The sequence below is a fragment of the Pogona vitticeps genome, chromosome 12 (assembly GCF_051106095.1).
Source record: "Pogona vitticeps strain Pit_001003342236 chromosome 12, PviZW2.1, whole genome shotgun sequence".
In the NCBI taxonomy this organism is placed as follows: Eukaryota; Metazoa; Chordata; class Lepidosauria; order Squamata; family Agamidae; genus Pogona; species Pogona vitticeps.
In genome coordinates this window covers 15429375-15455799 of record NC_135794.1, presented here as the reverse complement: position 1 = coordinate 15455799, position 26425 = coordinate 15429375, and the positions used below count along the sequence as shown (strand labels likewise).

The 26425-nt window shown below is 42.4% G+C and overlaps 1 protein-coding gene across 11 annotated transcripts in view; it reads right to left on the bottom strand.

The window, feature by feature from the left end:
* Nucleotides 1-26425, bottom strand: part of MEGF11 (multiple EGF like domains 11) — a 474775-nt gene that overhangs the window by 171668 nt on the left and 276682 nt on the right. For all 11 annotated transcript variants that reach the window (XR_013538901.1, XR_013538902.1, XR_013538903.1 and 8 more), the window contains one exon: nt 1049-1295. Coding sequence is in view for 8 of the 11 variants with exons in the window: in XM_078380886.1 (XP_078237012.1) it covers nt 1049-1295 (247 nt within the window). In the remaining 3 variants the exon portion in view is untranslated. The remainder of the gene's footprint in view (nt 1-1048; nt 1296-26425) is intronic.

The window sequence follows — 26425 nt, the reverse complement described above, 5'->3', positions numbered from 1 at the left end:
ACCTGTATTCCTGCATTGAGCAGGGGGTTGGACTAGATGGCCTTATAGGCCCCTTTCATCTTCACTATTCTATTATAACTTCTATGGGGGCAGAGGTGGAGAGGATGGAAGAATGGAATAAAAACTGGGGGGTGCTGAAAATACTTGGCACAGAACACATCTGGACAATTTACAGCTCTCCATATGCTATTGGACTGCAGCTCTTTTGAGCTCTTGCCAGCATAACCAAGGGTGAGGAACACTGGGAATTGCAGTCCTACCACATAGAAAACATACAGAACACGGACAAGCCAGAGGCCTGTTCATGTAGCCCAAAAGGCACGTTGAATGTTTAGTCCACTGGATTCCTGCAGAGACATGAGATTCTAACCTATCCTGTTTTGAGCTCAGTAGTAACCATCTGCATTAACACCAAGAGGGATATGGGCTGATCAGTCACTGTGCATTCTCAAGGAAGCCAGCTTGCAGCAAGATTCAGAATGCCTTGGGTAACTTGTGGCTAATTGCAGCTAACTAACAGGGAGTTGGTGGTGCATCTCGGATGCCTGGTCATGATCCCAACTGCACAGCTGAAATGCACCTGGTACTTTATTCATTCGCTGTAATTAGCCATGGCAAGTTAGGCAAACCTTATGCAAACACCAACAGAATATTCACCCATATCTATGGAATGCTAATTAACTTTCAGTTGGAGGAGGTCACTATTAGACAGAAGGATCAGATGCAACTGCTGGAAGGAAGGAAGGAAGGAAGGAAGGAAGGAAGGAAGGAAGGAAGGAAGGAAGGAAGGAAGGAAGGAAGGAAGGAAGGAAGGAAGGAAGGAAGGAAGAAGGGAGGGAGGGAGGGAGGGAGGGAGGTTGGTTTACCATTTATGATAGGTTACCATCCAAGGCTGTTTGGCTTTGTTTGTTTGGTGGGCCACATATTGTGTATGTCTGCACTAGAAAAGAGCACAACACCCCTGGTGCATTTCAAACTGGAGTAATAAGAAAATGCGGCTTCCCCCCTACTGAGCAGGTATTCAGTTTCTATCCATCAGGCAACTTACAAAACGCCGGTGTAACCCGGAGCGCAGTGACATTCCCCGGTCTTAGGGTTGCAGGTTGCCCCGTTGTGACACTGACACTTCAGCTGGCAGCCTTTCCCGTAGCTTCCTGGGTCGCACAAGTCCTCGCAGCGCCATCCTTTGTACCCAATGGCACATACACAGGCACCGGTGATGGGGTTACAAAGAGCGTCGTTTTGGCACTGGCAACGGTTGCTGCAGTGCGGTCCCCAGTGGTCGCTATCGCAGCCTGGAAGAGAGAAAAGGCAGGTTCGTTTCACAAAACTGCAAAACTCTATTAGTGGCACTTGACATCCTTCCTTCAAAATACAGAACTGAAAAACACACACCTCTCAAGCTGCCTCATTCTCACCCGCAATCCCAAAGGACCCATGCCAATATTCTGTTATAGTAATAGTAACTGTGTGCCATAAACTCAATTCTGATTTATAGCAATCCTCCCCAGGGTTTTCTAGGCAGAGAGAACTCTGAAGTGGTTTATCATTCCCTTCTTCTTGGGGCTTCCTGGGGCTGTGCAGTTTGCCCATGGCCACCCAGGCTGGCTCTTCTCTCAGTGGGAAATCAAAATCTCCCCCAGATACCTAATTGCCTGAGTTACCCAGCCAGCAAGAGTCTGTTGCACAACATCCTTCAGTAAGATACACCATACTTGAAAAAGAGCCCGAAAGTTCTCTGCATTACAGACCTCTGTGGGGGGAAATAGGACAATATTTGCCAGTTGAACAGAAGCTGGCTATACAACAGACATCGATTCTGCTTTTGTTCTGTCCCTGAATGTGTCACTAGTTATGTTTCAGTTTAACCACACACCCAGATTCTAGAAGATCACCACAGCCATTCCCCCCTGCCTGCAATTTTAGGACTTTTTCCAGAGCAGTGAAGCAAACCAAGAAGATCCTGGTTCAAATATCACGTGTGCCAAATTTCAAAGATTGTACCAAACCATCTCTGGACGCAGACTTATGATGATGCAGCCTTTGGTCACTTGCTTGTGAATAATAAGACCCATCATTGCAACCCAGGTCTGGTTGACCAAGAGATGGGAAAAGGAAATGTTTCAGAATTACAGCTCACAAAATATCCCGGCTATTTCCCGCTAGGGTGTTCTAGGATCTGCCACACAAAAAGCACCTGTTTCTGTTCTTGGGGGGGGGGGGACAACACAATTGTATCTGCAGCACCACAAGGTAAGAGAGGCCTCTGATAGTAGACAAATTACAAGATCATGCAAACTTTTCTCAACCTGTAATTAAGAACGCATCAAGAAAAACTGAATAGGAAGGTTGTTACGGGTTTTTCAGGCTCTTTGGCCATGTTCTGAAATTTGTTCTTCCTAATGTTTTGCCAGTCTCTGTGGCCGGTATCTTCAGAGGACAGCACTCTGTCCTCTGAAGATGAGCACAGAGTGCTGTCCTCTGAAGATGCCGACCACAGAGACTGGTAAAACATTAGGAAGAACAACCTTCAGAAGACAGCCAAAGAGCCCGAAAAACCCACAACCACCATTCGATCCCAGCCGTGAAAGCCTTCACGAATACATTGAATAGGAAGGCTTTTGAAAAAGTCTTTACAGACCTACCAGAAGGGTTACTGAAGATGCTGGTGGCCCCTCCTCTTGGGAAATCTGTGCTCCAGTCCCTCAGATAACCATCCCCGTGATGCAAATATCCAGTGTGACGTGGGAGATAAGAGGGATGGACCAGGACTCAGGATCCTTGCGTTCGAATCCTTGAGTTTGAATTCCATAGCCATGGAAACCCAATGGGTGGGGGAAGCGGATAAAACCGTTCCTTCAATATCTCAATCACTGTGAATGCCCTACTAGGGTTGTGATAAGTTGGTTTCAACTCGATGGCGCATAACACACACAGGTGCACTACAGCAAGCTTCAGAAGTTGCAGTGTCAAGAGAGCTTAGTATTATCCACACTGACTGGAGGGGGATGCCCAGGGTCTCCGGGAAAAGTCTTCCTCTGCACAGTAAATTGAATGCCCAGCTTACTGGGTGGCTGAGGATGTGCAGCCTGTATAATTAAATTGTAAACTGCCAAGAGAGTACTTTCAAGTGCTATGGAGCAGTTTTATAAGCAGCACACTTTGCTCTCTCTCTCTCTCTCTTGCTTTACCAGGAGACGTGGGCACTAGAACTTGGGACTTTCTGCATGCAAAACATAAAGTCTGTCACTGAGCTATGGACCAAAGCAATGCCTCAAAAGCGTCTTAGTGGGGTGTGGAAACCTTTATCTGTACCTGAACTAAGACTCCACTTATGTCACACTTCTCTAAGTGGGTGGATAATGGAGGGAGGCTCTTGACATGTCAGGATGTGGCCTTGCACAGAGCCAGGTCACTGGGCCACCGAGCAGGGGTTCTGCACAAGTTTTTTCCAGCCTTACCTCTGAAAGCCAGAAGCTGAGTGAAGCTGCCACTGAGCGAAAGCCCTCGACCCAGGCGCATCATGTGGATCTGAGAGGACTTTCAAACTCATTCAGCTCTGCTTGTGTGAGTGTGCCTGCACATATGGACACATGATATTCCTCAGTGGGGGGGGCACATTACAACCTCACACGGCACAGTCTGTAAGATAGACCTGGGCAAAGTGCGGCCCGAGGGCCACATACAGCCCGCGAGCTGCTCCTGTCCGCCCCGCGGACAGTTTTGAACATCAGAACCATTTATAGCTTTTGTTTAAAGTTGATCAGTTGCTTATCTTTAACATACCGCAAAAAACCTCTTTAGTATTTGTGAAGATTGACAAGTTTAAAATAAAAAACAATCATAACATCACTGTTTCATTATATTTTAAAGTAAAGTTGGTTCGGCCCCCGAATACAGTTCAGATTTTTCATGTGCCCCCCCCTATAGAAATTAATTGCCCACCCCTGCTGTAAGACTACCATCCGCTTGAGGTCCCAGGCTCTTGGGCACTTGATACTTGGGTGTACCTGTATTTTAGCAGAGAGGGTCTGCTAAGCAAGCAAGCAAGCAAGCAAGCAAGCAAGCAAGCAAGCAAGCAAGCAAGCAAGCAAGCAAGCATATATATATATATATATATATATATATATATATATATATATATATATATATATATATATATATATATATATATATATATATATATATATATATATATATATATATATATATATATATATATATATATATATATATATATATATATATATATATATATATATATATATATATATATATATATATATATATATATATATATATATATATATATATATATATATATATATTAAAAATTATGCAGTTTAATCTCCCCTTGGCTCTCTCAGGGCAACCGTGCCCTCTAGATTTACAACCACAAGAAGGGAACAAGTCCTGGCAATTCAGCCACTTTGTAGTGCATTGTTTTTACTGCGTAATAAACAATGGCAAGCTCACCTGATACTGGCCAGGTTTACACATTCTCTCTCAGTGAGAGATGTGCCACTCAGACAGGGCTTGTTTTCACTCCATCATGACCAGGACAGCTGTTTTGCATTTCTGGGAACAGGATGTGGGAATATGGAAGGTAAAGCTTTCAAGCATGTGCAAAGTGCCTTCCCTGCCCCAGAAGCAGCCACATACTTTGAAAAAAAAATACAAAAAGGCCTTGTGATCTCCAGAACAATACAAATGCAAGGGCAGCTGATATCTTTATTAGATCTCTGGGAAACCAAGTCAGTGTTGTGTCGTGGAGAAAGTGATGGACTAAGTCTCCGGAGGCCTGAGTTCAAATCCCCATTCAGCCATGGAAACTCACTGGGGGTAGGGCACTGGTAAAACCACTCCTTAAATATCACACTTACCTTGAAAATATCCACAAGTTATGTGCAGGCTGCCTCTAAACCCACTAATGAAGCAGACCTGGCATGGCCTTCTGGGACTGTAACATATAATTTTTCTGAGCTACTCACAAAATTTTGGTGCACAGCCTGAGGAAGATGAATTATCATCAAAAGCTTGCTGTTTGCCATGACTCTTCAGTGGTCTAATGGTAAATTGAGCTGGCTGAATAGCTCAGTGGTTTTGGTCTCTGGCTGTAGAGCCAGAGGTTGGGAGTTATCGATTCCCCCACTGTGCCTCCTGCAACCAGAACCAGCCTGTGTGGCCTTGGGCAAGCTGCACAGTCCCAGAATCGCCCCCAGAAGATAGTAGGAATGGTAAACCTCTTCCAAGTATTCTCTCCCTAGAAAACCTTGAAAAGGGTCAGCATAAGTCAGACTTGATTTGATAGCACATCATCATCATTAATAAAATTAATACAGTGGTGCCTCACAAGACAAATTAAATTCGTTCCACGGTTAATGTCATCTTGCGAAAAAATTGTCTTGCGAAATGCATTTTCCCATAGGAATGCTTGAAATCTAATTAATGCATTCCTATGGGCAAAAAAAGTCAGAACAAAGTCAAATTTGGTTTACAAAGTATTTATTAAGTGCTCTTCAAAGCCATACATATTGTGCAGATGATTTCAAAAAATTCAATCAAAAAACTTTAACTTTTTAAATATCATAGAAAAACATTTAAAAATCAGCAAACATGAGGCAGGAACAAAAAACGGGAAACATTCGTCTTGCGAAGCAGGGCCATAGGAACATTTGACTTGTGAGTCATCAACCACACCACCAGAACCATTCATCTTGCGAGTTTTTCATCCCACGAGGCATTCATCTTGCGAGGCAGCACTGTACCTGCTCTTGCATTTATATACTCTAAGAAAGGGCTCCTAGGGCAGCCGAAGATGCTGGGCTATCTTGAACCTCAGCCTCTCTGCTTTAACACTGGACTCCTCTCAGGCGGTTGGGTGGTTCTCAGCAATCAATTGGATTATTTCAGTGAGACAGCATTGTTAGCACTCTTTTTAAAAAAATCACCTGAATCTTTATCCAGAGACAATGTTAATAACGAAGCAACATTCTCTATTGCAAAATCAAATTTTTGTGTCCTTAAAGGATCTCACTTAATTTGACCTTATTTCAGTGTTTCTTCCTCCCTCCTTCTTCCCTCTCTCTTAGCACGTGACAAAATCTATATTCTTTACACGAGGTGTCAGGGGAGCTTCATAAATATTCCATCAAAGGTAAAGAGAAAGAAGGGGACTTCTTGGCCTTGTCTAAAAGCAGTGGAGCCAAATTCTCCCCTCCTTTTACACCACACAGCACCCTGGAGCTGCCTGATCTATTCTTAATTTACATGAAGATGCATGTAGGCAGAATGAGCAGGATTCAACCAGAATAATAATAATTTAAAAAACACTTCCAGTAGATTTCTATGCCTGTTTTTTTTATTATTTAAACAAAATATTGGTCTTCTTGGAAAGAAAGATAATGAACTGAATGAAGCGAGCTGAACTTGAGATAAGGAGGCACTGAGAAGCGGCTGTTATGAGAAAGTTGTTTAAAAAGTAGGGAAGCAATAAAATTACGATGCAAAATAAATCAAGGCTTTTGTCTAGCAATGAAAATCAGCTTTTTCTTCTATCCTAACTTTCACTTCTACAATGGGCAAATAATTGTTAACAGTGACATTGTATGACTTACTATAATTCGAATTGTTTTTTTTTTCTGATACTGGATATTTTCCCATGAATCTAAGAAAAACAACACTAATGCAGGAAATGATAATTTCTTCTATCCTCTCTGGTTGCAGCGTCGGACCAAACTGGCTTTGGTCTACCTCCTAGCTATATTTTAGCTTGGCAGAGGAAATCCTGGATGGGTGAATGCACAAGTAAATCCCGTCCATAAATTCTGTTATGGGCACCAGCCATGTCTTTTAACCAGTTGCTGTTTCTTGCAGTTAACAACAAAAGTCACACCCATCTTTTGACGAGCATGGCATGTGCTAGTAGAAGATGGAGATAGTACATAATTCCAAGCCGGATTTAAGATTACTGGAAGAAATATCAGCAACCTCAGATATGCGGATGATACCACTCTGATGGCGGAAAGTGAGGAAGAATTAAATAACCTCTTAATGAGGGTGAAAAAGGAAAGCGTAAAAAATGGTCTGAAGCTCAACATCAAAAAAAATAAAATCATGGCCACTGGTCCCATCACCTCATGGCAAATAGAAGGGGAAGATATGTAGGCACTGACAAATTTTACTTTCCTGGGCTCCATGATCACTGCAGATGGGGACAGCAGCCACAAAATTAAAAGATGCCTGCTTCTTGGGAGGACAGCGATGATAAACCTAGGCAGCATCTTAAAAAGCACAGACATCACCTTGCTGACAAAAGTATGCATAGTCAAACCTATGGTTTTTCCAGTAGTGATGTATGGAAGTGAGAGCTGGACCATAAAGAAAGCTGACCGCCAAAGAATTGATGCTTTTGAAATTGGTGCTGGAGGAGGCTCTTGAGAGTCCCCTGGACTGCAAGGAGAACAAACCTATCCATTCTGAAGGAAATCAACCCTGAGTGCTCACTGGAAGGACAGATCTGAAGCTGAGGCTGCAGCACTTTGGCACCTCATGAGAAGAGAAGACTCCCTGGAAAAGACCCTGATGTTGGGAAAGTGTGAAGGGAGAAGGAGAAGGGGACGACAGAGGGTGAGATGGTTGGACAGTATCATCTACGCGACCAACATGACTTTGACCCAACTCTGGGAGGCAGTGGAAGACAGGAGGGCCTGGCGTGCTCTGGTCCATGGGATCATGAAAAGTCAGACACGACTTAATGACTAAACAACAACAAAAGTACGTAATTCATAAAGTAATTATCATTATACAACTGAGTCTAAGCCTTGAAAGACAATCATGATGAAACCATTGTTTGTTTGGAGAAGTTGATATGATCCTAATATGGCTTTAAAACAAATTCAGATTTGGAAGCCCTCTTTGAAGAGACCCAGTATGTTAAAATCTGGGCATGCATGTACATAACAATATTGTAAAAAAAGGACTGTTTGTGTAATAAATGTTATATGAAGCAATACATTTTAATTTAGGGAAATTCAACTGCTATGCACATACATGTTCACCACTTCATTGTTAGTGCAGAAGAATAGCAAAATAAATAATTATCATCTGCTAGCTTTTGTAGTTTTGTACAACTTCCCTTATTTCATTCTCACACGTGTGAACCAAAAATTTCTGAAGTTTTCTCCCCTGTAGACAACATTAGGGGAGTTTTCATGCATTTTTTAACATTTCAGGAGGATGTTTATCTTTTCTAAAAACATTCACATAAATTTTATTGCACAACAAATGCTGTATTTTGTGCAAAAAAGATCATTTTCACAAGAACAACTACATTTTGTGGAAAATCAAGGCTTTAAAAATGCAAAGCATATGATTTTCACACAAGGCACTACTTTCTGGGTGTGCAAAATAAAATGGGTTCTGCTGATGCCAAAAAGAGTTCTGGTCTTTTCATTTATATGTAGGAGTAAAAAATTGTGTGGTAGTTGACAATCATTTCAGCCTGGACACCCTTTTTCATTGAGGATGAGAAGAAATTCAAATATTCATTACTAGTACCAAACAATTTAACAAGCAGGAGCCCTATCAATATACAGTAGAGAGAAAACATAAAGTTGCTTCCTCTCATTCTTTTAAAGTCAAAAAGATTTACAGAACGTGTTACTCTTTAATATGTAATTTCCAGGATCTTTTTTTTCATTGGGCCACTGAATCCTGCTGCAAAGGCCCAGGCAGCCTGAAGACGAGTAGAAATTAGAGGTTGGGGATGGAAGCTTATCTCTTGGAACACGTACTTAGACTAAAGGATGTGACTAGACACCACATTATCACAGACTGGATTAGGCTAAATAAGGTCTCTTTGAGGTGTGGTAGGTCATCTGGATTGATCCTTACATGCATGTTCAAGGACCAGTGCATACAACACCTTAAGCAACTATTTGGTCTTTCTTCCCATTAAAGGAAAAGCAGGGGAGGAGGGCAGGGAGAGAGAAGAACAAAACTAGAACAACAACAAAAATTCTCCTCCTTGTTCTTTTCTCTCTCCCCCTCTATGTCTTTCATATGCAGATTCATGATTATGCAAAATGGAAAGCTTCCTCCTGCTCCCCTGTGGAGGGGAAAGAGAGGAAGCTTTCAGTTTTTTTTTCCCTAAAAGGCATGTCACATCAGCGTTGTCTTATGGCTTTCTAAATATATATATATCTTTGCTCCCTCTCTTCCCACCTCTGCTGGGAAGCCAGATGAAGCTTTCCATTTCCCAAGATCACAACATGGCTTAAGCAAAGAATTATCTTAAGACATCTGCTTCATTTCAGTCCCAGCAATCACACATTCTGGAACTGAACTAAAACGGAGCAAGTCTATCTGCACCAAAAAATCTACAGCAGCAGCTGCTGATAGGGACCCAAAAAGATGGGGTTGGTATAGATCAGGAATGGGCTGGTTCACGATGGCCTGTCCATAATGTAGTCTCCTAGAAAAGGAGCCGAGCAGCCCATCCTCAGAGCAGACCAAAATCAGGAACAAATCTGCATCGGATTGCTCCCTATAAATGACAATCTTGAGATGGACTTCTAGGAAACCATCTTGTATTATTTGAATCCAGTGATGTAGTACAGTCATGGCTGCTGAACGAAAACCCCACAAAAGAGTATTACACCACCCACCTACCTCCACCCTAGTTTCGTTTTTCCTCTGAGTTCAGCTGCAATCCCAAGAATAGCTAGGTAAGGAGTGGATTTTCCCAGGGACGGTATATTGTTGGAAGCGATCCTACTTTGGCATCAAAGTATTTGAAGGTGGGCAATGAAGAGACACTAGCTTGACAAAAGGCCTGCTCCTCATTTAGTAATATGGACCTATCTGGCTGCCTGCAGCTTTGTTCACACTGGCGAGACTGTCATGATGGGGACCTGCAGTTCTAAATGTACCACTACATCTTTGTGTGAATTTGAGAACCCTTTGTTGAAAATGTGATATATACACATATGAGGAGGTCTGGTTGATTATATTTTGTTTCATGTCCAGACTCCTTCTTATCACCATTCCATATTAGGTTAGATGGCTCTTTGGGGTGGCTGCAATCTCCTTACAGAGCAAAAGCGGGTGTAAGCAGCTGCCACTGCACTTCGCTAGTAACATTGGGCTTATCTGTCCTAACCTTTGGAGGTTGGTCTTTGAACCTACTCAGGATACAGAGTTAAATACGTAAGACTACCAGGGGAGAAAAGAAGTCAATGGTATCTGGAAAAAAAGAAGATAAATTGTTACACAGAAGAGGGGGTTAAATTGAAAGGCATCTTCGTTTTTCTAAAGAAATGTAAGGATGTCCTTGGATCCTGGAGGGAATGATCCAACTGATTTTATCGCAACTGGGTAGTCTCCATCAGATAAGATACTCAGCTAATACATTCACATTTTAATCTTTGACAACCATTTCATTAGCCACTTGCTCTTCCAAAAGCAGCTGCTAATTCAACTGTGGGACATCCAAAGCCATCATTCAAAAAAGATTCTCTGCCTGACAAAGCCACGTCCCACTGTGTTCCATTAAAAATAATATCTTAGCCATTTCACCCCCACCCTCTTACTTTTTTGTTCTTGGTTTAATAATGTTAAAGGGAAGAATATGAGGTCGGGGGCTTTAATTGATACAATGAAGGTTGGAGTGTGTGCAAAACCCAGTTGGCCAATCCTCATGATGATCCTGTGATATTTCGGAAGAGAAGCTCATAAAGGATGAGCACGAAGCGAGCGACAGAAACATCAAAAGCAGGTTTTAAAGAGATTTTTAATCAATGGCCACTTTGAGCATTATGGAAAGGAAAGAACATTTGAAATGCCTGCCTCTCCTTCTATGACTTTTGTAGACATTACAGTACATTTAATGAAGGCTGAGTTACTTATCCAGATGTTTTGTTCAAAGGCTGCCCTCACCAGATGGTAGTCACTGTGGGATGGGTCCTCTGAGCGCCAGTTCACGGTGAACAGTTCAACGCCTAGCTGCATGTAAGGAGAGCCCTGAAGCTTTCCTGGGGCGTGTATGTGGGGGCCATTTCTGTCTCACCCCCAAATTCGCCAAAATTGTACCCTCGGCGTCCATGCAAGTCTCAGCCCAGCAAACTTGGGACAAAGCTGGCCAAGCCTTTTTTTATAGGTCACCGGCCATTTCCAGATAAAAGGTCAGGCTAGAGAATATACCAGCGGTTTAGACTGTTCTGCTACCTGCTGCTTACAAGCCAGAGGGGTTTTTACTCTATTTGTGTCGACACGGGGGATGAGCCCTGTCTGCCTCTGCAGTGATTCCAAAAGGCTCATTCGGCGGCTGCTTTCCCCATTTTCATCAGCACGAGAGACAGATTTGCTTACCCGCTCCATCCAGGGGTGAGTCACACAAAGCATGGTGGCTCTCGGCTCAAAATGTCAACTTGTGCCCTCTAAGAGATGCAGCCCCAAATGTGATATGATAGGATACCTTTATAAGCTGTCACCCTTTGTTTAAACAGAAAGAAAGAAAAAGAGGGGATACAGGAGACGCTATAATCCTCTAAGGTCCAGAGATGGGCAAATTCCGCCCCCCCCAACCTCTGGAGCGAGGCCATGCTTGGTTTTTAGACCAAAGGTGTTTCATTCCCTTCCTGCTAACATCTGGGATTGATGACCATCTCTTGTTCTCTCTGATACTCTTTCACAAGGTCCTACTTTCCAGCTGCTGCTGAGTAACAACACCAAAGAGTGTTCCACTTTGTTTTTGCCAGTATGTCACACAGTTAGTTATTAGCAGTTTAATTTTCATGCTTTATTTATTGCTTTACAATATTCTTCAGAGGCTCTCCTCCCCAGCCGCCACATATGAATAGGAATACATTTTGAGCCTATTAGCCGGAATCTTATAGGTACTGAAATAGGGTTGGTGTGACTCGCTGCAGATAATTGTGGTTAATTGGCAAGGTGCCAGAGCACGCCTTGCCTGCATGCCTGATGATGTGCCCGATTATACAATGGTTGTGCATCCCAACACCTCATCAGTAAGAAGCGTCTTAACTGCCAGAATGGGAAGCAACCCCCACTGCCGGTTCGGAACAGAAAATCTCTCTTTCTCAACGAGAGGGGAATAAGAACCAGCTCCTGGCCAGATCGCTAGGAAGTTCCTGCCAACTTTTCTCCCATTGCAGAATCCTTCCTATGTATGCCAGTGCAAACATCAGCCAGAAAAGGTCTCAAAGAAACGTCCAAGGAACACAACTCGTCCCACTCCCCGAAACAGGAAGAACACAAGAATTTGTTTTGCACAGAGTTTGTCCACCACTTGCAGTGACTGTTCAGGGTCATAATGAGGAATATTTGCAGCTTTGATTCCTGGAACCTTTTAGCAGAGGAACCATGGGGGATGCATGAGACTTTCTGCAGGAGAGAAGAACCAAATTTTGATGGAACTGTCTCCCATCCCAACAAACAACCTCCAGCTTGCCAAACAAAACGAAGAGACCTGCAGACAGTCAGACCACTAGGTTCCGTGTGTGTGTGTGTGTGTGTGTGTGTGTTGTGTGTTGTGTGTTGTGTGTTGTGTGTTCTGTGCTCTCAAGTCAGAACCGAGTTACAGCAACCCTAATAGGGCTTTCAAGGAAGTGAGATATTTTAGGAGTAGTTTTACCAGTTGCTTTCTCCCAGTCAGGTTCCATGACCAACTGGGGGTTCGAATCCTATTCCCCAGAATCCTAGTCTGTCAGTCTACCCCTACACCACACTAAGTCCCATTTACACAATGAATATTACCAGGCAATAATATAAAGAATAATATCCCACACTGTCATACAATGCACCACAAAAGAGACTCTTAATCCAAGACTGCAGGAAAAGGCAAAATCAATCCTGCAGTTGTGTAGTGTTTGCTTTTCTATTCTTCTATAAGACTGGGACACTCTAAAAGAGCTAGTTTTTGTTTGCCACAGTTATGTACCGTGTCCAAGGTTACAGAACAGCAGTCGAGATGTATTGTACACGCGTCCGTTTCATGGGTGCTCTGACAGATCCCTCCAGCCACTCACCCTTTGCTGGAAATATAAAACAATTATGTTCCCTAAAAATTTCAGAAAAGAGTGTGGGAAGCAACGGGCTGATTTAGTCTTTGAAATATGGCTTCCTTTCATATTTCAAAAACTTCAAAGGCTGTTTCTCTAGATATCTACATGTAGCTCCATGCTGTTCTCTTTTCTTCCAAGTACATTTAAATCTTCTGATGTCCTTTTAACATTTAGCAAAGAATGCAGGATACTTTAAAGGTACTGTTCCCTTTCTCTGCCAATACACCATTAGTATTATTAGCATCCCCTTTTAACAACACAGAAAAAGAAAGGGGCCACTTTTTTTTTTGAAAAGTTGTTGGATCAATTTGCACAGCTAGTTAACAAGCCGTAGATGTGTCTCATGTTGTTTCCATATCCTATGAGGATCTGCGCATGTAGGCAAGAATTTGAGGTTCTAAGAGTGAGTCTTTTCTGTTTCGGGGACAAATTTGGCTCCTGCTGATTCCCAACAAACCTTTGGCTTGGACCACACAAAGCAAGCCCTAGGGGATCCCTGGGTCTTCTAGGCTTTCTAACATCCTCTAGTCTAAAGGCACTCAGTGCAAAGCTAGATTCTCTTTAGCTCCTAGCCATGGGTAAAGCACCTGGGAAGACTTAGAGTCCCCTAGATCTTTGGGCCACGCATTCAAGCATTCTTGAAACCTGTTAGGAGGAGACTCGTGACTTGAATGCAGCCATTGCACAGTGTGATGTATTCAAACAATATGGATTAAATAGAAAATGTGGAAGGCTGGCATTGTATGTTAAGACATACACTTGCATGGAGATCCATTCTTTGACATGTGGGATGTTGGCAGAAGAAAAGGAAAGCGATGTGAGTGTAGCAATCTCCTACAGACCACCAAGCCCGGACTGAAGATTCAGACGATGTATTCCTAGATCAGGTTATCAAACATTCAAAGAGAAATACAGTAGCAATGGGAGACTCCAACTGCTCTGATATCTGCAGGAAGTCCAACTTGGCCAAATTCCACAACATTCTTGATTTAGCTTGCAGACCATTTCATCTTCCAGAAGGTAGAAGAAGTAACAAGAGAATCAACTCCCTTAGATCTGTTCCTCACTAACTGGAAAGAACTAGTCAATGAGGCATAAATACTGAAAACTTTGAGTGAAAATGAGTAACAAGGCTTTCTTGGGATTTGTTATACTGATCAAAGGGATAGCTGAAGGAAATATTTGATGAAGTCTCCTGGCTGAAAATGCTCAAAGGGAGTGCATGGTAAGTGGAATTTTCTTAAAGGGGAGACACCGAAGGGCCAATCAGAAAGAAAACTGGGAGGTATTTAAATGAACCTGTATGTGTGTGTAAAGGAAGCATTCAGATAAACTGAGATTTAAAAATGCATGGCTAGGAAACGGAAGAGAGGCAAATCACCAAGGAAGAGGACAAAAGGGTAGTCAGCATTTATAAGGAGAAGATTGGGTGGGCTAAATTTCAGAATGAGCTCAGGCTTGCAAAACAGATTAACAATAAGAGTTTTCCCCCCAGCTCTGCTCAGCACAAGCAGAAGAGTGAGCAGCAGTATATCAAGCCCTGTGTAGAGAGGATGCAGAAATGGTAATAGCTGATAGAGAGAAACTGGAACTGTTCAGCACCTACTTTATGTCCTTTTTTCCTCCAAAAGGAAAACATTGCTCGGCCTATCTGTGAAGATTCTCAGTCATCCAGGTGTGGTTATCTGGAAGCTGAGTCATGGCAACTGGACTTCTTTCTTGTTAGGTGGAAATGCTTCACTACTCATCTAAGCAGCTTCTTCAGTCCGAGGAGAATTGGTAGGAGATCCCTGATATATCCTCCATGTTGGTTTCACTTCCCTCTGGTCTGAATAGGCTCGTTAGAAGGCCAAAGGACTGGGGGGTGAGGGATAATCCCACTTCTGCAGTGAACCATTTCAACCTAACAAGAAAGAAGCCCAGTTGCCACAATTCAACTTCCAGATAATGATCAGCCTAATGAAAACAAAGTAAAATGGAGCTTATTCTAATGTGTTTTTTGCTACCGCAGAAGCTCTAGGCGCAGATCACCCAGGGTGTGATTCACAGAGGCCACAAAGAAGAACTAGGGGTATTGGCAGATCACAGGCTGAACAGGAGTAAACAGTATGAGGTAGCTTTACAAAAACAAAACTAATGGAATTCTAGGGTGCATCAACTTGCTGGTACTTGTGTCCAGATCAGGGGAAGTGATAACAGTATTGATCAGACTTCACTTTGAGTGCTGTGTTGAGTATGGCCACCCCAGTTTAAGAAGGGTATCAACAAGCTAGATTGTGTCTAGAGGAGGGCAACCGAGATGGGAAAGAGCCTGAAAACCAAGTCATACAAGGAATGGTAAAGGGTATTGGATATGTTTAGTTTGGAGAAGAGGCAATCGAGAGGTGATAGCCATCTTTACATATTTGCTGGGCTTGTCATATGGAAGATAGACAAATTTGCTTTCTGCAACTCCAGAGGGAAGGACCCAACTGAGCATCCTTACAATGGATTCAATTTACAAGAAAGGAGATTTCAAAGAAACATTAGAGGAACTTTCTCTTTCAAGCTCTTCAGGGGTGGACTGATTTCTTCCAAATCTACAATTCTACAAAGGGATGTAGCTGGTTCCCACACAAAGTTAGGAGGGAGAGGCTAGCCGTCTCCAAATATTGATCTTCAGCTTCCTTAAAATACCGTTTTCACATTCTCTTAGACTCCGTAAGCCACTTTATGCATTCATCTCTAGAACGGAGAGCTGCTCACATCAGGGCAGGAGTGACTCAGAGCAGGCACCTTTCTTCTGTATATACCTGCTTTGCTTCTCTGAGCCACTAAAGGGAAAATACAGGTCAAAGCCACCTTACTGCTGCTAGTGACATTCTTGTAGTGCAGCATTGAACCCATTGCACTGGGGCATGGGAGACAACCCTCTGCCCTCACGGCACCTCTAAGCCATGAAACCCACTGGATGGCACCCTTTTTCAAAGTGACTTCTCTTTGGAGTACAGCCTAGATTCTAGAACTAGACAAAGGGAGATCAGGAGGACCTCGGAGCTGCCCACCCACAGTTAGCAGCACCTGGAGAGAAGCCTCAGTAACCACACACAGTCTTTCCCACACTAGTGGGAATTTGGTTCAGATTTCAACAATCCTTTCTACTTTTGTATCTGTACATATAAATTAACTGTCTCACTCTTTTCACTTTATTTTTGGGAAAGGGGGGATTCGTGTCTTCTCTTTTGCTTACATACTTGTATGGCCATCCTACTCATGCCAGCAACATGTTGGCTGCCTGTTATCTAGGCCCGGAACTTGGAAAATTAAGAAATGTCTCACCCAAGGAAAGACTGTTCCACTCAGGATCATGTTTTGAGTGTTGTTTTTTTGGTCTCAAAGGCCAGTGTGAATAACTGACAATGAACATTCCCTCTAATTTTCAGCCTCACTGGCTGGGGCTTTCTCCTCGCATGCACATGATTCCCCACCCCCTATGGAGTTCCATTGTGACTGGGACCAAAGGGGCTGAAAACAATCACTGTGTTGTGTGGAGAAAGACAGAGTCACACGTGTGCAGGCATGCACCTTAGAGGGAACTTTGCTGACTATGCAACGAGATAGAACATTCCTTGTCTCTATTTCTCATCACCAAAAACAAAACTTTTAAAACCAGCCAATCCAACAATAGCTAACGTTTGCACGAGTGTCTTGTCTTCATTATGTCTTGTCTTCATTATTTTACGTACCAGCTCCGACAGTTTTCCTAGATGCACTCTGTTGAATTCAGCTGCCACATCTAATTTACTATGTTGCTTAAAAGTTACTTAATTAACAGATAATTGACTTGTTCAGTTGTTCAGTTCCCCCACACACACATAGTTTGAAAAGAGGATGAACTCATCCTTGGTAGGGAAATCACATAAATACCAGGAACTTCAGAATTATATTGTCTATATTGGATGTTAGAAGTCGTAATAAGCAATCTACTATAATGAACACTTGTAAAATGTATTTTCTAAGGAGGTTGACCGAACCTAACTATCCTCAAAGGGAAATTTTCTACACATTGATGTTTAATTACAAATCATTTCCCATTTTCTTAAAAAACAATCAGATTGATTAGGAAATTGTGATAAAGCATTTATTAAACTGCTATGACACACCTCTTTCCTAAATATTAACATTAAGGGCATACTACATTCTCTTTCCCCTTCATGGATTGCTGCCTTGTCATGGCGAAAGGGGTTGAGTAATTTGGTTCAATTTGGAGAAGCTATGGGCTATGTCATGCAGGGACACCCAAGATGGACAAGTCATAGTGGAGAGTTCTGACTAAATGCAGTCCACCTGAAGCAGGAATTGGCAAGCCATTCCAGTATCTTTGCCAAGAAAACTCCATGGACAGAAACAAAAGGCTAAAATATATGATGCTGGAAGATGAGCCCCTCAGGTCGGAAGGCATCCAACATGCTACTGAGGAAGAGCGGAGGACAAGTAGCTCCAGATGTTCTTCTCATTGTAGGGCAGTGGTCCTCAACCTTGAGCCTCCAGATGTTCTTGGACTACAACTCCCAGAAGTCTTCACCACCACCTCTGCTGGCCAGGATTTCTGGGAGTTGAAGGCCAAGAACATCTGGAGGCCCATGGATGGGGACCACTGTTGTAGGGGCTGGAATGCTGAAGTAGGGAGTCAAGAGATAAAAGGAACAACAGGTAAGTTTGGCCTTGGAGTTCAAAACAAAGCAGGGCAAAGGCTAATAGAGTTTTGTCAAGAGAAGAAGCTGGTCATCACAGACACTCTTTTCCAACAAGACAAGAGGTGACTCTACACATGGACATCACCAGATGGGCAATACCGAAATCAGATTGATTATATATTCTCTGCAGTCAAAGATGGAGAAGCTCTATACAGTCAGCAAAAACAAAACCTGGAGCTGATTGTGGCTCTGATCATCAGCTTCTTATAGCAAGACTCAAGCTTAAACTGAAGAAAGTAGGAAAAAAACACTGGGCTAGTCAGGTACAATCTAAACCAAATCCCTTATGAATACACAGTGGAAGTGAAGAACAGATTTAAGAAACTCAATTTGGTGGACAGAGTGCCTGAAGAATTGATGCTTTTGAATTGTGGTGCTGGAGGAGACTCTTGAGAGTCCCCTGGACTGCAAGGAGATCAAACCTATCAATTCTGAAGGAAATCAACCCTAAGTGCTCACTGGAAGGACAGATCCTGAAGCTGAGGCTCCAGTACTTTGGCCACCTCATGAGAAGAGAAGACTCCCCAGAAAAGACCCTGATGTTGGGGAAGTGTGAAGGCAAGAGGAGAAGGGGACGACAGAGGATGAGAGCTACCACCGAAGCTGCCAACATGAATTTGACCCAACTCCGGGAGGCAGTGGAAGACAAGAGGACCTAGCATGCTCTGGTCCATGGGGTCACGAAGAACCGGACACAACTTAACAACTAAACAAACAAAGGTCTTATTGTTTCATGAAGCATACAAGGTCACGAAGAGTCGGACAAGATTTAACGACTAAACAACAACATTCTCATTTCCTTGCAAAACATTCATTTATTTTCAGTATGTAAGAATCAACACACATGCCCTCCACCATCCTCGGCTCTTCCTAAACCACTGTTCCGTGTGTGTTTTCAGGCTGAAATGAAACAAGGAAACAGGAGGAACTCAGCAGGGTTGTTCTTTCAGTCTCTGAAATATTTAATTTTTTTTCTTTGCAATACCCTGGCAGTTTTCTTGGCACAAAGTTTGGGAAGTACCACGTTAAAGAATGGTTCCTCTGTATTTAGAACTGGCTCGCAACTCCCAAAGGTTTAAGGCGTTCATTCTAGAAATCTCAGGTACTCTAAAGCTTCTTTTTAGAATTATCACAGATTTTCCAGAGAGCTGAAGAAATTATCATTTTTCCCACTTGTAAGGCTGATGCACACCCCGCCTGAGGTTTAACCACCATTTTAATTTTAATCACCCCCAGCAGAGCTCAAATAAAGACTTGAAAGCCAACCACAGGAGCGCCAAACTCATCCTGCCCTCTTTGATGACATGCAGACAATTCATTTTCAGTGCTGACGCTAATGTGATGGAAACCACAGTGTCTAGGTGGGTTTAAAGCATGTAACAGGGTTGTCTTCTTTATCTGCATAAAATAATGGGAGTCCATAAGTGGCCAAACTCTGTTCATTTTATTTATATATCTGTCCCTTTATTTCCACATTAAACATACTTGAAAACCGACAAAAGTTCAATCTGAGATCAGAAAGCAAAGGTAATAATCCACTTGGATTGTTCTGAAGGAGCGCCCATAACACAGGAGTTTGTTAACACTAATAAGTCCGTCAATCCTGACAGATGCTACAGTATCTAATTAACAGATAATGGAACACAAGAGCTGAATTGTGTCAAGCTGAATCACTATGCGAATAACTGGGATAACAAATCTGCTCAGCAAATTGAAAGCAAATATAGATCCATTATGAATTCTGTAGTCGTTGCCTGCATAAAACTGGAGATGAGCAACACCGACTGAACTGCAAAACCAAAGACAGTTATTGTAGTGCCTGGAACACCACCTGCAGCTACGCAGTCACTGGACAGCCCTGGGTAACAGCAGCAACACACAAGCGAGAGGTATGGATGCAAACCCAAATATTCACTCATGTCCAAAATATTTATTTAGAATGCCTCAACCTCACAAAAACAAACCTCAGCCCACTGAGAAACAAATCTGGTAGGGGAGATGGAATGCTGAATGACTTCGGGCGCGAAATGGATCTAAAACTGGAGCAGAAAACCTATTCTGGGAAAGGGGATAACATCAGCCCCTCGAACTTCAATTTCTACGGTTCCCTCTTTATTCCCTTACATCACAACACAGAGTTGAGGCTATAGTGTCACCCACCACAGGGTGGAATTCTTTACTTCCTTAGTTGCCAAGAAAGATAAGTTACTATTGTATTATCCTGCACAATTATTATTATTATTATTATTATTATTATTATTATTATTATTATTATTATTATTATTATTATTATTATTATTATTATTATTATTATTATTATTATTGGCACAGCCAATCAAAATTATAAAAACATTGAATGGTATTACATAACAGATACAACTTTTAACCAAAGACCTAAGTATCTGTTAAATATCGGTGCAACATGTATGCTGTTCCTAATGTTGCCGTTTTTTTGTAGCTGTGGTGGTGTGGATATATATATATAATTTTGTAATCTGTTTATGCAGTGGTTGTTGTGGGTTTTTTGGGCTCTTTGGCTGTGTTCTGGAGGATTTTCTTCCTAACATTTCACCAGTCTCTGTGGCTGGCATCTTCAGAGGACAGGAGCTAGAACTCTCTCTGTGTTCTGAACAGAGACTGGTGAAACAGCCCGAACACCCCACAAGAGCCATCAGATCCTAGTCATGAAAGCCTACGAGAACATATTGTTTATGCAATCTTTGGACATTCCCAGATGAGGTGTAACATGGTATCTTTTTTCCTGACAGAGTCAACATTTGCTGTTGGCACTAATTCTTTGGATCTTAGCTCTCATCACATTGATTTCGAGTGCGTGTTCTTCTGCAGCAAAAAGTCCCTCGGTTTCTTTCTTAACAGTTCCCAGTTTTAGCCATGCCCATGTTGAAATATGATCATGCTTTCCATCAACGTTTCTCAGGTATTGTCCATGTAGTGGTTTATTGTTCCAGCTGCTTAATTTATTTTCAAATTGTTGTTTCTTATACTGAGCCTTTGTTTCTGTTGTTTTCAAAATATTCTCCATTTCCACTGCCTTAAGTGATTTTTCTCCTCCAGCACCACAATTCAAAAGCATCAATTCTTTGGCAGTCAGCCTTCTTTATGGTCCAACTCTCACTTCCATACATCACTACTGGAAAACCCATAGCTTTGACTATGCGGACCTTTGTTGGCAAGGTGATGTCTCTGCTTTTTAAGATGCTGTCAAGGTTTGTCATAGCTTTCCTCCCAAGAAGCAGGCGTCTTTTAAATTCCGGGGCTGCTGTCACCATCTGCAGTGATCATGGAGCCCAAGAAAGTAAAATCTGTCACTACCTCCTTATCTTCCCCTTCTATTTGCCAGGAGGTGATGGGGCCCGTGGCCATGATCTTAGTTTTTTTGTTGTTGAGATTCAGACTATTTTTGTGTTCTCCTCTTTCACTCTCATTTAAGAGGTTCTTTAATTCCTCCTCACTTTCTGCCATCAGAGTGGTATCATCTGCATATCTGAGGTTGTTGATATTTCTTCTGGCAATCTTAGTTCCGGCTTGGGATTCCTCCAGGCCAGCCTTTCACATGATGTATTCTGTGTATAAGTTAAATAAGCAGTGAGACAATATAAAGCCTTGTCATACTCTTTTCCTAATTTTGAACCAATCAGTTGTTCCATATCCAGTTCTAACTCTTGCTTCATTTCCTACATATAGATTTCTCAGGAGATAGATAAGGTGGTCAGGCACTCCCATTTCTTTAAGGACTTGCCATAGTTTGCTGTGGTCCACACAGTCAAAGGCTTTTGCATAGTCAATGAAGCAGAAGTAGATATTTTCTGGAACTCTCTGGCTTTCTCCATAATCCAGCGCGTGTTAGCAATTTGGCCTCCAGTTCCTCTACCCCTTTGAAATCCCGCTTGTACTTCTGGGAGTTCTCAGTCCATATACTGCTGAGGCCTACCTTGCAGGATTTTGACCATAACCTTGCTAGCGTGTGAAATGAGTGCAATTGTACGGTAGTTGGAGCATTCTTTGGCACTGCCCTTCTTTGGGATTGGGATGTAGACTGATCTTTTCCAATCCTCTGGCCACTGCTGAGTTTTCCAAACTTGATGGCATATTGAGTGTAGCACCTTAACAGCGCCATCTTTTAAGATTTTAAATCATTCCATTGGAATACCATCACCTCCACATGTCCATATTTACACAAAATGTTCCTTTAATATCTCCACTTCTCATGAACAGATCTCTGGGTTTTTTCCCTTTCCATTCCAAGTGCTTTGTTTTTTACTGATGATTCCACCTATCTATGAAAGAGTGACTCGCTTAGTTTAAAACATTATGAATGGCACAAGGAGACAGTACAATTCCAGCGGTCTTGAAAAAAGATAGTTGTCTGATAAGTCCTTACTAAAGATACTTGTAGCTGGGAATTAACTTTCATCTAGTTGTGAATAAACTCCTGTTGGAGATAGTGCTCTTTGGAATGGACTGCTATGGAACTTCAGGCAGTTCTGATTGAGACCTGTTTTAATTTGGTTTCAAGGCTGGTTTCTTTATGAAAACTGCCTTTGCTGTCCTAAAGGATGTCCTTTACCGTGGAAAAGATATCAAGAGGACCTGTTATTTCTCCTGGATCTTTCAGTGGCTTCAAAACATTCCGCCGTGATATCCTTCTGGAGAGGTTTGGTGAGTTGAGAGCCCAGAGTTATGCCGGTTTGGCTACGACCAGAAGGGTCACCTCGAGAAGGTAGTTTCAGTCCCATGGCACTTGTACTCTGGCAAGGTGTCCAACCGATTATTCAGATTGGCACTTCTAGAACCCTTGCTCATCTGCCTTGCTGTGTGTATGGGCTGTTTATTTGTTTGTTTGTTCGTTCACTTATTCATTCCACTTGTATACCGCCCTGTTAAGTGTGAACACTGCCTGAGCGGTTCACAACACATCAATTCTAGCAGTAGTTCCAGATGTCTGAAAGGCAGGCTGTTGTCTACATCTGTGCTATAGGAGGACTCATGGGTGTACTCTTTGATTCCTTTTTCTCTTTCGCATCTAAACGTAGCCACTGGGGATGGATCTGAAGTATGGTATCACCAGTATGCTGATCATACCCAGCTCTGTTTCTCTCTATCACCCGATTTGCCTCAGGCAGTGTAAATGCTAAACTGATGCCTGGAATCAGGAATGAGCAGATGAAGAAGACTAACAGACCAAAGTAGAACTCTGACAGGACAAAGGTTCTGCAGCTACATACTTCTTGTGCATAAGAACTTGAGTTCAATCTGTTTTAAATGGGGCTGCATTCTCCTTGAAGGAGCAGGTTTAAAATTAGGGATGCTCTGAGGTCCAACTTTGGGTCGAATTATATGTTAAAGAGAACTCTTTACTGTATCTTCCTCCTTGCCCTTTGTGGAGATCCGCAGAGAGCCCCTGACAGCTGAGAAGTTTTATGTGATCCCCACAAACAGGGGGGGACTTAATTACTGTGTCCTGTATGAAACTCTCTTTCAAGGGGTGACCCTTCACTGCTGATTTGTCAACACTGGGAAAAGGTATCCTCTGAGGATTTGGGGGGGGGGGGAGAGAAGACATTTAAAAGTTGCAAATGTTGCTGTCAATTGATTTTTTTTAATGTTTTGCCTATTTTTTATAGACATAATTTTCCCCATCCCAATTTATTTCTAAATCGCCCTGAAAAGTAAGTTAAATGAGAAGTACAGAACGAAATCTCTATAATAAGATAAATAAATCCATACATATATCCAACTTGATTGTACTGGTATATATTGGTAGCTCTGTTTAGATTGCTTTATCTAGTGCCTCCTTGATCATGTGACAGCTCATTATAGGATCTATAGTTCAGGCTATTTGGCAGCTGCTACCTTGGAGAAAACTGCCTTTTAAAAGGTGTTTTGGTTGTCAAGTCAACTGGGATGTATTGGAGTTTTATGAAAAGAGAGAGACTACACAGCCAGCCATTTAACGATACATCAGGTACACTTGGCAATATAATACAAATGGGCTAGTCTGCCCTAGGATGAGAGTAGCCTGTGAACACTACAAGAAAGGGGTGCCCATTCATTCATTCATTCATTCATCCATCCATCCATCCATCCATCCATCCATCCATCCATCCATCCATCCATCCATTCATTCATTCATTCATTCATTCATTCATTCATTCATTCATTCATTCATTCATCCCACTATTATACTGACCCATTAATGTTATCACTCTCTGGACAGTTCACAACACATGATAAAACTGTACAATTAAAAACAGTGTCTAATAAATACAATAAAAACACAATCAAGTACCATCAACCCTGTCACTAGCTAAAACAAAGAACCTTCCTTAAACAGAAAAGCACAAATTAAAACCAGTTTGAGAATCTCAAGTCAATATTCACTACTAGGAGAAGGCAGGTTTATATAATTCTATCTTGATCAGCTTCCTAAAAACTGAGAGGTGTGGAACCTGGCAAACGTTCTGTAGAAAGTTTATTCCAGAGGAAAACAGGCTATGATCGAGAAGGCTAGGTTCCTAGCATTGGCTTTTTCAGCTTCTTGGGCGCAACAATTCTTAACATCAAGGAATTTGAGAATGGGCAGTTATTTTATGAGAGAGACATTCCATCAAACATTAAGGTCCTAAACCATTAAGGTCTTTAGAGGTTATGACCAGCAACTTAAACTGAGCATGGAAACTTACAGGGAGCCAATTCAGGCGGGCCAATACTTGGAGTATGTGTTCATGTCTGACATTACCTGAAACCAGTCTGGCCACTGCATTTTTAACCTGCTGAAATTTCCATATTGACTTCAAGCAGATACAGTAGTCTATTTTCGAGCTCACCAACACATGAACCATTGTTGTAAGGTATTTCTTACCCAGGTAGGGGCACAGCTGGGTGACGGACTAAAGTTGATAAAAGACACTCTTAGCCCACATGAGATATTTGCATCTCCACAGAAAACTGGGTACAAGATTTATGACTTCTGTTTGGTATTCTGTTCTTTTGAAGCCTGGTTCTGTAAACAGCGACAATCAATTGGTGTCACTTTATCTTAGAGCAGGGGGTCTCCAAACTTTTTACAGAGAGGGTCACACCAGATATTTTCAAAGTTTTTGAGGGCAGAAGGAACAGGAATGTGTGCGCATGGCTACGCGTGGTCGCACAGAGCCACACACACACCCCGCCACCCTGCGCACACACATGTGCAAACACCCGCCCACGTGCATGCACCTCCATGCACACATACCCCTGTCTGCCCCCCTGCCTGGATTCCCACATGCACATACGCATGCACACCCACCTCCCCCCCCGCATGCACATGGGCTAAAGGGAATGGGCCAAACAGCAACGTGGTTTCCACGAGCTATAGTTGGAAACCCCTGTCTTAGAGCCGGGCATGAATGCTTTACCATGTAGCCTCTGTATTCTAACTCTTACGTCTGACCGAATGGACATGTGCCATGAAAGCTTACATTAAAATATAGCAGTTAGTCTTTTTGTTTTTGTTTTGTTTTGTTTTGTGTTTCTTCTTGAAATGCTTTCACAGACTAACGCGGCTTCAAGTTCGGAAAATTCAGCAAAGAGTCCCATGTGAAGTGCATTACAGGAGCTTGCTCCCCTTGTAGTCATGGCAGAGAACAGATTTCTACTGAAGACGTCAAAACATCTCTGATATCTTTTCTCTCCTAAACAAAATGTGTCTTGCAAAGAATAGACAGCATTTCCCACACTTGAGGAGTGACTCTCTTGAGATTCTTCTTGAAAGACATTCCTTCACTAGCCAGTGGCATTTCTGGAGATATCCCTCTCTACTCTGTGTTAGGGACACCAGCTATCAAACTAGGGAAGCGCATTAGGGGCTAATGTTTTTACTGAGTACAAATTACTTGGAACAGCAAAAAGCCCTTTCTTCCCTCCCACCTTAGTGAATCTTTGGAAGTGTCAACTGGTCCCTTGCTGGAACACTCCGAATTGCATCCATTATGGGTATAATTTTGCTCCAAACAGACCTACTGCTGCTGCTACTATACCTCTGGCAGCGCCAAGTGATCTGACACATTTATGCTATTTATCCTGGCTCAGTATAAAATCCTTGTGTGCTGCCAAAGCTTTGCAGATTAATTTCAAGGCACTCAACAGTTGTGATCCAATATGCCCGAAAGATCTCTCCTCCTTTGGTCGCCATATGTTCCCAATTGCCATTGAGACGGCACGACTCTGCCAGCCCCTAATACAGCCTTTTAAACCTGTCAGGATATCGCTTTAAAATATATATATCTACTACCCAGTCTTCATGCCAACAGCTCGGTCATTCCCAGAGCTTAAAATGGAGATGTCTTCATTTCCTTTTAAATTAATAAGTGTGTGCAGCCAAAGACTGGCTACCTGGATACGAGCCAGAATCAATCCCAGACTTTACGAAGCAAACAGAAGCTATGACCTTACAGAACACTCCTAGTTCTGGAATGAAATTCTATGTCTCCATGGACTGAAAATGGAATGTGTTCCTTGGGGATGCACATCTGAATCCCATGTCTGCCACCTAGGGCCTCATCATCACGATCACCACCATCATCTCCACCATCATCATTCAGC